Below are 12,297 nucleotides of genomic sequence, written 5' to 3' on the forward strand. Positions count from 1 at the left end.
ACTATCCCATCAAAAGCTTTACAGAACTCTAATTAATTAAAGGCTTGCAACCGTTTTGCGTCTTGTAGTTCAATACTAGTACCAGCACAATGTTTACTGCTGGTGATTTGTACATGCATGCAAGTCTGCATACAAGTTCACTATTTTATGATTAAAAATTAAAAGCCAATCTGCTAAAAGCCATTTTTATTTAACTTTTACCGCCCAAAACACGTAAAAACAAAGAGATAATTAATTTCATTATTATATTTGAAATATATATACTCAATGATGATGGTTTAATCATTTTATATTGGTGTTTACCTATTTTTGGGGCCCCTGTCAGTCATGGGCCCTTGGAATTGTCCTAACTTTTCCCCCCTACACGGCACCCCTGCATCCTCCTTGCAAGTGCACGGGTCCTCTGGAAAGTGGGTGCCTGTCTCTGCCAAAATTCCAGCACTCGGTCCTCATCACAGTCATCCAGTGTAAAGTGCGCAGCAAGGTACCTCTCCAATTCGTTCTGTACCATTTATTTCAAACGACCCAACTGACCGTGACCCGAATATCATTAAAAATATTGTTTGGTGATTCGTGACCGCGGTCGCCCGCGAGCACCCGCTCAATTTGGATCAACCCGCACATCACTGATATAGAATATATTCTTTATATGTTTTTGTCTTTATTGGATTGGATTGACTGGAAGGCACTACCGTAAGCATACATTAAAAGAAGAACCTATGAAGCAAAATTTGAAATTCAATTAAACCTGAGACTTTTTTTTATTTTTTTTATTCAATTCGTAAAGAGTTTTTAGGAGAAACCGGAGCACCCGGAGTAAACCATTACAAACATACATACTTCGGACCTTATTCACAACATGCAGTATTTGGCATTCATACATGGAGAAAGTGATGGCTAAACTTTGTGATTCAAATTGGTGGTCTTAGTATGATGAGCTGGGTCTGGGGCCAAGGGAGGGATTTTTTTTTTTTTTTTTTTTTTTTTATTAAAATTCATAAAGAGTTTGTTGGAGAAACCGGAGCACCCGGAGTAAACCATTACAAACACTCATATTTAGACCTGATTCTTAACAGAGCATACATAGCTTTGATGTACATGCTTTGATGTTTGCTCTGACCTCTGCTTGCCTGGCAGGGTGTTTGGTTTAAGGGTACCACCTTCTAGAGTATCTGCCTGCGGGTTCCTATATACATGTCCAAATCTAGTTTTCTTAGTGTTGTTCAGAGGAGAGCTTTGTCCATGTTCATGCTCAGTGCCATCTCTGAGATGTGGGGTCTGAGGGGGATGTGGCTTGAACCTAGTTTGACTATGTGTGGACTGCTCCTGCTTCACTGCACCAACAGATTGCTGCATGTGCAGCGAGCTCTTCATATCAGTGCCACTCATGGTGCGTGAGATCCGTGGTGTCAATGGTTCCAACTGGGTTTGATGACCTGTCAGCTGAACTTTATGTGAAATGGATGGAAAGCGTACATGGTTTGATGTTTGTTTAGGCCCCTGCTTGTCTGGCAGGGTGTTTGGTTTAAGGGTACCACCTTCTAGAGTATCTGCCTGCGGGTTCCTATATACACGTCCAAATCTAGTTTTCTTAGTGTGGTTCAGAGGAGAGCTTTGTCCATGTTCATGCTCAGTGCCATCTCTGAGACGTGGGGTCTGAGGGGGGTGTGGCTTGAACTGAGTTTGACTATGTGTGGACTGCTCCTGCTTCACTGCACCAACAGATTGCTGCATGTGCAGCGAGCTCTTCATATCAGTGCCACCCATAGTGCGTGAGATCCGTGGTGGCAATGGTTCCAACTGGGTTTGATGACCTGTCAGCTGAACTTTATGTGAAATGGGTGGAAAGCGTACATGGTTTGATGTTTGTTCAGGCCCCTGCTTGCCTGGCAGGGTGTTTGGTTTAAGGGTACCACCTTCTAGAGTATCTGCCTGCGGGTTCCTATATACACGTCCAAATCTAGTTTTCCTAGTGTAGTTCGGAGGAGAGCTTTGTCCATGTTCATGCTCAGTGCCATCTCTGAGACGTGGGGTCTGAGGGGGGTGTGGCCTGAACTGATTCTGAGTATTTCTGTGCTGCTTCTGCAAGCACACATCAGTAGATTGAATCAGGTGTTGTGCTCTCTTAGAAAAGGCTTCCATGACTGTGCATTTCTCTTCTAACAGTTCAGTGGTTAGATCGACTGGGATATAGTAGGACTCATGGTATGTTTCTGTTATCTCTGGTGAGTCTGGTTTGTCTAGTGTGTCTGGTGGTTCCATTTCCTGCACCTGGTCAGCATTCCCCTCAGGGCTGACTTGCATAGCATCCCATTTGTCTTTCCCAAATAGGCCTATGTAGCAGCCTGTGTTTGTCCATTGCCGGACATTGCAGTCCAACCCTGCAGTAATTATTTTTGTACATGCAGGGTCACACATAACACGCACAATTCCTGTGGGGTGAGCTTGCCATGAATGCAACAGAGGAGGTGCATTCTCGTGTGGCCCTTTGCTGGTCTGTGTTTTATATCCAAAACACTCAATGTCCCACAGACAAACGCGCCCGGTACTATCCCCAGTCAGTAATTTTTTCTCAGTGTCATCAGTAGCCATAGTAGTAATGACGCCACCTTCGTCATTTATTGCCCTGAATGTTGCTATTATATGTCCTTTGGGATGGATAGACCAGGCATAGATGTAGCCATTTGCCGAACTTAGCAGTGTGGCTGTAGTAGGAGTGTCCATCCGGGTCTTCAGAGATATAATTTTATGATCAGATTTTGAGCTTTGTTCATTCGTACACAACCTAGTGTTTGTCTTAATTTCACACACAAAACCTACACGACCTTGATAATTTAAGCCCAGGCTCTGTGTTTGAGGGCTCTTATTGATGTTGAGGCAGAGGAAAGCATGTGAAGTTTCAGTTTCCCAGATAACAATATTTCCATTGCTGGCGGCAGCAATCAGTTTGGTGTCATGCACATCCAATGAGGAAACGTCATTTAAATACTCATGCTCCAAAAATCTGTAATCATTTTCATCCACATTCAGGTCATATATGATCCTGGAGTCCCTTCCAGACATAAACACCCTATCTTTAATGCAGACAATACACGTCACCTTCTTATTCACGGTAACTGGAAGAACGTCAAGCTCCTTTCCGTTGTTAAAGTTCCACAGTTTCACTATCCCTCCCTCAGAAACCGTGATTAGTCTGCGCTTAGATCCATCAAATGAGATGGCAGTGGGCCCCACATACTTATCTGGACTGACCTTGAACTTCATGACAGCTTCTCCTGTTAAGATGTCCCACACTGCCACCATACCATTTTGGCATACGGAGACGACCTGTTTGAAAATGTTGTGATAGAGAGCATTGCACAGGGGCTTTTCATGAGATGTTAAAGAATTTTGTAAAACATCTGTGCCATAGCCAAGACAAGCTCCAATATTTATGTTTGCAACAACTAACTCATTGTTAAGTGTGTTATAATGTGCAACTGAAATTTTTTTCTTTCCAATGCCTTCAACCTGAAAAGTTTGCAAAAGCTGCCAGCTCAGATCACTCCATGCACATACTTGTTTGTCGTCTGACAAACTTAGAAATAGTCTCTTCTTGGGATTGAACATCACGTGTGTAATGGGTTTTATATGTCCTTTTAATTCCTTTACACACAACTGTGAGTTGTGGGGATTCCACACCCGCAAAACACCATCTATACCACCAGTCACCAGACATTTAGACCAATCCGAGTAAGCAACAGAGGTGAAAAACATTTTACCGTCCTCACTCTTCAGGTACTTTTTGGAGATTTTGTTTGACTGCTTAGACAGGGAAACAAGAACCATTCTATCAGCCGATTGAGAACATACGGCAAATGAGTCCAGTGATGGAATGTAATGGATCTGCTTGAAACTACTATCAAAGATTGAGACTCTGATACAGCAATGGTCTTTGTTACAGGCTGTAAGCATTTTGCTAACATAATAAGTCGGATAATCCTGCAGAGAGGGGCTTTCTGTCAACTCTTTGTTCAGTAGACCATTCTGCTTTATCTTGCGTGAGATTAATATCAGAAGACATCCTTCATCAGTTCCAAAGGAAAATATTCCTTTTGTTCCATTGGACCAGTAGTTCAGGGTGGTCACACTGTGGTCAACAGTTAAACCATAATCAATATGAAAATCTTTAACCTCAGGAAACTCATTGTAGTCATAGAATAACAGCTGCCTGCCAGTTGTGGAGACTGCCAGTTGTTTGAGTTCTTGGATGAACACCATGTCAGTAACACACATTTTTGCCATGTGTGAATGAGGGAGCATCTTTGATAATTTACACAAGTCAAGTGTACATTTGCTTTGAAATGTGTCATTCCAGACATTGAGTATACCGTTTGTGCTGATGGAGACATAATGACCTGTCACATAAGGCCAAATTTCTCCTTCTTTCTGTGGAGTGTCATCTGATATCCCGCCATACGGACAGAATGTCAGAGCAGCAGTTTTTCTTTTCAAATCCACAGGTATAATTTTAAAAGGTTTTGGGAATATTTGATTTTTAAAATCTAATGCATCTCCTTGTTCTAAGAAGAAGGACGTTAATTCACCAATGTCTATAGTCCCATCACAGTTTGCATCTATCTTCATGTGGAGGGTAGTGAGTTGTTCCTCACTCACATTACCCAATATTCTTTTCATTGCATAAGAGAATTCCTCTATGTCCAATCCTCCACCTCCATCGGTATCAGCCTCTTGAAATACCTTTTTAATCTCTCCTATATTTTGCAGATTGTAAATCTCATTGATAATAGCTTGTTGCTCCATTATTACTTCAGTCTATATAATGTATTATATAATATATAATAATTATAGAGAATATAACCAGTGATATTTGTTGAAATGAGAGACCCTCACTCAAATTAAGGTCCAAAATCCTTCTTATCCTCCTTGTGTATCCAAGCTTTTGTGACAAGTGAATGTTCCCAGTGTGAAAATGTATCTTATACTTGTTGACGTCAGAGATCAAAGGGAAGTGGGCGTGTCTACTAGTCACGTGACAGGGGCGGAGCCCTGGAGGGCAAAACAACATTCCAAGATGACGGATGTTTTTTTTATTTATTTATTTTTATTAGAACATTGTTTCACAAACAAAGGAACACATATAATATACAAAACATTACAAAAACATTCATGTATATTCTACACCAGGGGGGAGAGAGAGTTTAATCTTACTCTATTTTTGTTCAAGTCAAAGAGCCCAAACAGTACATCCCTCCCAAAACAACTTAAAATCATTATCAACATTTTTAGCAATAAAGTTACAGATATCAGTCCACAGACTTTGGACAAAGGGGCAGTGCCAAATAAATGAGTAACTGTTTCAATATGTTCAGAACAGAAAGTGCATTTCACATCGATATCTTATTTGAATCTGCGGATGTTTATTTCTATATCACCTGAGCAAAAAAGTGATGCCATACATTGTGTATGATTTCAGAATCACTTTATTACAAAATGGTCATAACATGTAAACCCCTAACCACACGCTTATATATATAGACTTTGTTTCCTTACCACCGGCCCTAACACGCTGACTGACAGGGGACCGGCCCTAACACGCTGACTGACAGGGGACCGGCCCAATCACATCATGAAACACCTCCTCCCTTTGGCTCGGTGCGCAGGTGTGCAGGTGAAACGTTCTCAGTTAGAGATGGAGAGAAAACACAAAGGTGGCGCAGAAAAACTAAAAAAGAAAAGAAACTTGCTCTTCAGGCAGATGCTGCGTTACATAAATGTAAATTTCAAGATTCATCACCATCATTTAAGCTATTTTTGATTGAAGTCTCTTATATTAATTACTAATAAAAAAATGTCTATCTGTAATGAATATTCATGCAGATATGTTCAACCAGTAACCTGTCACAACAGTTATAACCTGAACTTTATATGTAAAATTACAAAGTCTGTCACATCTAAGTTTTATTTCTGCTTTTTTGTTTTCATGCTCTTTCTTTTTGATCCTTATTATATTATCATGTAACTATGCCAATGCTATGTTACTATTGTACAATGTGAAGTAGTATGACTGGATTTCTTATCTGTTTGTTTGTTCTTTCAATAAAGTTTTGGGGGGGTAAAATAGATGTGTGCCTCAAATTTAGCTTTTAATATTAAATATGCAGTTTCTGAATCATTATAAAGCAGCAGCAAATTCCAAATTTAGGGATGTGAGATATATAAATTATAGCTTTTTTTTGTAAAGATTGCAAGACAGCTTGCACGAGTGCTTCATAAATCAAACACACCCTAGAGTCCAGCTGCATTAACTACACAAAGAAGCAACTTTCTGCAGCACTTCCATTGACTTTAAGTGGAAAACAACATCAGCTACATCACGTGTACAACATTTCTATATATTTTTCTGATTATTTAAAACATTTCTTTTACTTTTACCTTTTAACCTACAAATGCACATCTGGCCGCAGCTCTGAACTGATGTTAAGTTATAAGACTTCATCATAAAAGACACACAGAAATGCCCGCAGACAACAGTAAACCAAGATGAGCTTTATTCATATGTTATGACACGGTCAAACAGTTGTCTTGTGTAGGCTATGTGAGGACGTGTGGACGTTCATGGTGGCAGTTCAAGCACACATATTTTCCAGATTATTATTATTAATTTTTTTTAAGGATGCATGAAGGCTGGTCCTGCATTCAGAGAAAGCCAGGCTGAAATATTTTTTCCCCTCCCAACACAAATATATCGGTGCTGTTCGAGCAGGATTCCATGTAACTACTGATGAAATGAATCACCCATTTTCAGGGGGATAACAGCCCTGATAGCAAATTTACAGTTCATGACAACGTTCTCTCTCTATATATATATTTATATATATATATACACACAAAATGAGGGTTAAGGCTAAAATTTTCAGTCAGAGGTGTTAGGCAGATGAATTGTAACGAAATCCCTGATATCTGGCAAATGGCTGTGAGAAGGTTCTCCAGAGTGCAAAGCATGCCAAGCTGCCTATATAAACTCTATCGAGCACACTGGACAGAAGGAAGTCGATGTCGCATCGCTCACATGATGAATTGAGGCTGCATTCAGTCGTACGGTTGGAAGGTAACTCAGCTTTTCAAATAAATAAATAGCCAGATGAACAAACAACAAAGCACACAAAGTTTAAACTAGTACTAATACACACACACACACACGTCATTTTCAATTGTGGTCTGACAGCAGAAAATAAAAAGACTTTCACTGCGTTTAGAGGATATATTTTCAAAACCTTTTTAGTATATATTGTGTTTTCAGGACAACTCGTTTTGACAATTTTCTCTACAGCAGCTAACAATGATGAAAATCTATATTTGGCGCCTAAACCATGGTGTTAATTCTACAATCAAAGCTTCTATAATTTTCATGCTTTACTATGGACCTTTCTGGATGAATCCACTCGAGAACGTCTCAATAGCAAAAAGAAATTCTTCCCGTTTATAAACATCAAATAAGTCCCTTTATATTGGCAGCATCAGCACATTATGAGCCAAGATAAAATAAGAATAAAAAAAAAATCATAGCATTTCCTAACTATTTTATCCAACAGTCACAATGGATTATATTAAAACTAATATTACACATCACAATTATGTTCAATTCTGGTGACATGAATGGAAAATAAACGGCCTAAAACTAAAAGCTCTCAAAGATACGATACAAAAGGTCACAAAGGTATCACCCAGACAAACTGTTTTACTGTCAGTGTGGATTATTATTAATCCCCAAACAAAAACTAAACAAAACCCAGTTGTGAGTATGAACATAAAGAAACGCTGACAAACTTCACATCACCTGATATTTAAAGCAAATGAACTCGTCGTTGGCGCGTCACTGGATTTATTCACCTCGCGTAACAGGACGCGCACGACTTCAAATGACTCGATTCTGCAAAATGTAAAGTCTGTTTTAAAGTTCCCATTTTTAATAGAAGTGACACCGGCTGTAACCAAAGGCCATTTCATTTTTAGAAAAAAAAACAAAACAGTAGCACGTACATGTAACAGCATCGTTTAAAAGGCTGTACACATCCAAGTGTTGTTCAAAAAAGAAACAGAAATGGTGAGAAGGACCCTCTGTGATAAAATGACAGTACTTTTGGGACAGTGTGCGACACCGGGGGCCGAAATGCATAAAGAACTTTAGGAGTGCTGATCTTCAGGAAGTATTCTCTTTGACGTGAACCAACCAGTGGACTTAGACGATGATAAGAAGTCCGATGATAAGAGCCCCGCTCGTTTTCCTCACCATGCGTCACTGCACGTAAAGGCTGATGATTTGATTAGATACCTGAGTAACTGTACTGAGGAGGTGGCACACAGCTTAGCTATAGGCCAAAGAGTAGCTACGTTCATAGCTACACAACAAGTAACGAGTCAAAAACAGTAGTATTTTGTGCACTATGGACACCAGCCATGGGTGGTTACTTATACAGGATATACGGGCAATGACGGCATGTGTGAGAAAAACGGATGTGGAGACCGCTGGCTCCTAACGGCAGCTCTCCGGGCGTCTTTTAAAAACCACTGAATACGGATGCAATTTGAAATGCGGTGGGTGATCAGAGACCGATGACCAATCATTCTTTACATCTTTCACATTGTTTCGGGTCGAGACAGTATGTGCCAACAGATCAGATGCTGGTAATGGCACTGCACCATTTTGTGTTGGACAGGGAACATTCTGCCTCAATTGCACATATACCGAAAAATAAGAACACAGAAAGGCCACTAAATACATGGAAATACAGTAATAACAAAGACATCCAGTGGGACACAGACAGTACCTCTGAAAAAGAAAGGGAGAGCCAATCTCCTAAATAAAATCAAACATTTTTGCTTGATATGAAAAAAAATCATGGACTGTGGAAATGATGTGTATGGATAGCAACGATGATAGTGATAATCACAATAGCAAGAGTAACAGTTTAAAGTCTGAGTGTGGCGGTATGGACTGTGAAGAGTTTCCGGTATTCCATATGAGAGTGCTTTAAGGAGCCCATCAGGTCCTGCTCAGCAGATCCATACAAGTCATGAAGGACAGCACATGGTAGCAGCTCAGCACATGGAAAGCCAGGTGGCACTGTACCTCATTGTATCGCTTCCTCCTCCAAAAAAAGATGGGCTGTTGTCTAGTTTGTTTGTTTTTTTTGTTTTTTTTTTCCTCTGTTGCTCATTTGCCTCAAGTTATAAATCAAATCTTTTTGTTCTCGTGTGTTATTGTGATCTTCCTGCTGTTCTCACATTGCATACTTCTGTGTCCAGTCTCGTGCTAATTTGTTGTACCTGTAGAAAAAAAAAAGTGTAGAAAAATGTTTCAGGTCAACTTTCAAAATAAGAACTTTATTATGATTTATAATTTCTCGATCACGTTTTACACTCACTTTTCCCTGTCAGCCTTGTATGTATGAGCGATCTCTGGTACCAGTGGGTCATCCGGGTTTGGATCACAAAGAAGAGAGCAGATAGACAATAATACTGTGGAAGAATGATCAGAAAGACTTTGATTAGAATCTTAATGTGCCAGTGAGAGAGGGGATTTATTGATTCATTGGCTATGGCCTTCTTCTTATTTATTTATTGTACTCCTGATCTTTAGATGGCTGCAGTAGGTGCAAGAGATACTGATAAAACAGCACATCAGTATATCACTTTGTGCCTTTAGAATATTGATCTTCATTTGATACTAGATTCCTTTTGTCTTTTATATTAAGATGTTATTTCACATTCAGTCTCCACCCCCGTCTTTGGTCTCAAGTGTTGAAAACTGAGAGGGGAACCGAGGAGACACAGGCCTGGAAAACGTTGAATAGAACAAACAGAGGGAATGTGTCAAACCTGCTCTGCCTGCTTTTAACACGAAGAGAAGCGTTACCAGAAGGAAAAGGTAAAGGTTACCAGAATCAAGCGTGCGCTTGAAAGTTAGTGGTCTTTGGAAGAAGTTCAATTTTCTGACATATGCAGTATTTTATCACTGGGAAAGTAAACTGAAGGGTAAGATTTTTATCAGAAAATGGAAACTTTATATCGATGTGTCATGCACAGAATGGATCGTCTCACCAAACTGCAGTGATACAGTTGCATTTTATTACCGATAACTTACCTTTTGATACTGTAAGTGCAGGTGACCACTGTGATCTCAGTATATCCAGACAAATACTTCCATTGCTGTTGATGTTAGGGTGGTAAATCTTTGTTGTGAATGCAACCTGCGACAAAACAAGAAGAAATTCATTGTTAATGAATAAAAAAAAGTGAGTTATTATTGTGAGCTGGGATATGTGTGTCATCATGTGCCACACGAGGCAGATCCGCACTCACTTTGGGTGGTTTGAAGGGGTAATCTGTCGGGAAGTGAATGGTGAGGAAAAACACTCCGCTCTGATATGGGCTGTCACTCTGTTGGAATAAAAATAGAAACAGGATAAGGTGGTTGACAGCAGTTTCTCTGTTTTTGCCGCTCACTTCAAAAATCATACTTCAAATGTTCAGTTTCACTTACCGGACCCATTATTGTAGCCTGCCAATGGAACACTGTGGTGGAAGGAAGATTAATGTCTTTAGCGTACACATTAAGATGTAAACAGCATACTGGTGGAATCTAATGATGCAAAACCATTCAGGCATACACTGATGCAGCAGTTTTCTAACTACTCACAGTCATCTCCAACTGGTCCAGCGGAGCATTGAGCAGGTGGGTCCCTCTGAAGGTCCGACAGTTCCTAAACACAAAACAATCACATAATGAAACGGACTGGAAGTTACAGTGCTCTTTGCATTTTTAAAATTGGGTTTGCAAACAGAGGGATTGTTTTATATTTATTTATTTATATTGAGTGCGGGCGCACAGGAAAAGATGCTGATGCTCGAGCCTCCACATTAGGGCAAAGCAAGATGTCAAAATGATGGATCGTGGATGAATAACGACTCATCCTGAGGGATTGAAAGAGACGTATAGCTCTGCATCTTGTTGTGGGATTAGATTTTGTGGGGCTCAACACTAATAGTCCTTTCAGTGGCTGCCATGTTTTCCTGCACAGTCATGATCCAGGGCTGTCGACATGTAAATGGTTGTTATGGGACGGATGACCTCATAAATATTTTAGTCACCGGTTTAATTTAGCTCATGGATGTTGGCTACTATGGTAACAAATGTTAAACGTTCCACAGAAATAAGAATCACTTTTATTGGCGTGTGTGTGTGCGCACAGAGGAATTTGAGTCCGGTTACACTTTGCTCTCGACATGAGACAAAAACAAGAAGCATGAACATAAACATGACATTAATACAGAATCGAAGAGACAGAATAAAGATATATGTGTGTATGTTTTGTTAGTTTGTTTTTGGCAGTGCAAAGGATGCTGAAATAAAACCTGTGCAGACAGACAGATAGACAGATAGATACTTTATTGATCCCCGAAGGGAAAATCTTTAAATAGAATAAACTCTGAGGAGGAAGAACATATAGTTATACCTATAAAAATATACATATTGACTCTTGTGCAATAACTCTTAACTTAAATGTGGAGAGTGCAATTATACATCCATTATTATGTCCATCAATCAAATAACAACAGGCTGTTTTTTATGTACACGAGACAGTAAACACTGCAGTATGAACAGTATGAATAGATTGTTTGTGCTTGCAGATATTTAGGTATTAAAAACTACAAAAACCTAAATGTAAACAGTGAGAATGTTTGCAATTTTTCTATTTTTCTATTTCATTTATGGTCACTTACTTTTGTAATATTACTTATATTATGGTCACTATATTGGTAGTCATGGCCAAATTATAAGTAGGCAGTCAGCAATTTCTGGGAAGCACTTGTGCCAGGTTTTCAAGCATAAAAGTAACATATTACTGTTATTATTATTATACACTATATCATATAATATTATAATTTAATTCTGGTTTATATGTAGTAGGTCAAATGCAGTTGTTTTGTGGAAATAATTATGCAATAATAATTTAAAGTCATGTAAAGTTAAATTTGTGATGCTGACCTTGTCAAAACTCATTAAATTAATTGCAATTTTTCTTCTATTTTATTTCATTTATACCTTTTGCAGTTATTATTTATATTAGGTCACTTACTTTTTGTAATATTATTTATATTATAATCACCACTCTTGCAATAATATTTATTATTTGTATCATGGTCACTTTGTTTGCAATATTTCTGACACTTTACATTACAATACTCTTTTTATACATCATGCCACTTTTATTCTTAATACTTGACTGTTTT

General features: G+C 39.0%; 2 protein-coding genes across 2 annotated transcripts in view; both read right to left on the reverse strand.

Annotated features, from left to right (window-relative positions):
• Positions 1-755: 755 nt before the first annotated feature.
• On the reverse strand, positions 756-4,949 carry LOC113744475 (WD repeat-containing protein on Y chromosome-like). Its single transcript, XM_027274228.1, has one exon. The coding sequence runs from the start codon at positions 4,801-4,803 to the stop codon at positions 1,057-1,059; it is 3,747 nt and encodes a 1,248-aa protein (XP_027130029.1). The 5' UTR covers positions 4,804-4,949; the 3' UTR covers positions 756-1,056.
• Positions 4,950-9,197: 4,248 nt separating this feature from the next.
• Positions 9,198-12,297, reverse strand: part of ube2d4 (ubiquitin conjugating enzyme E2 D4) — a 4,522-nt gene continuing 1,422 nt past the window's right edge. The window contains 6 exon segments of the mRNA NM_001303361.1: positions 9,198-9,330; positions 9,429-9,522; positions 10,148-10,253; positions 10,366-10,443; positions 10,547-10,578; positions 10,703-10,766. Of these exon segments, the coding sequence (NP_001290290.1) occupies positions 9,285-9,330; positions 9,429-9,522; positions 10,148-10,253; positions 10,366-10,443; positions 10,547-10,578; positions 10,703-10,766 (420 nt within the window). The 3' untranslated portion in view covers positions 9,198-9,284.

The sequence above is a fragment of the Larimichthys crocea genome, chromosome III (genome assembly GCF_000972845.2).
Source record: "Larimichthys crocea isolate SSNF chromosome III, L_crocea_2.0, whole genome shotgun sequence".
NCBI lineage: Eukaryota > Metazoa > Chordata > Actinopteri > Sciaenidae > Larimichthys > Larimichthys crocea.

Excerpts from the sequence above, each read along its gene's own strand:
- LOC113744475 (XM_027274228.1), bottom strand. The coding sequence starts at position 4,803 with ATGGAGCAACAAGCTATTATCAATGAGATTTACAATCTGCAAAATATA.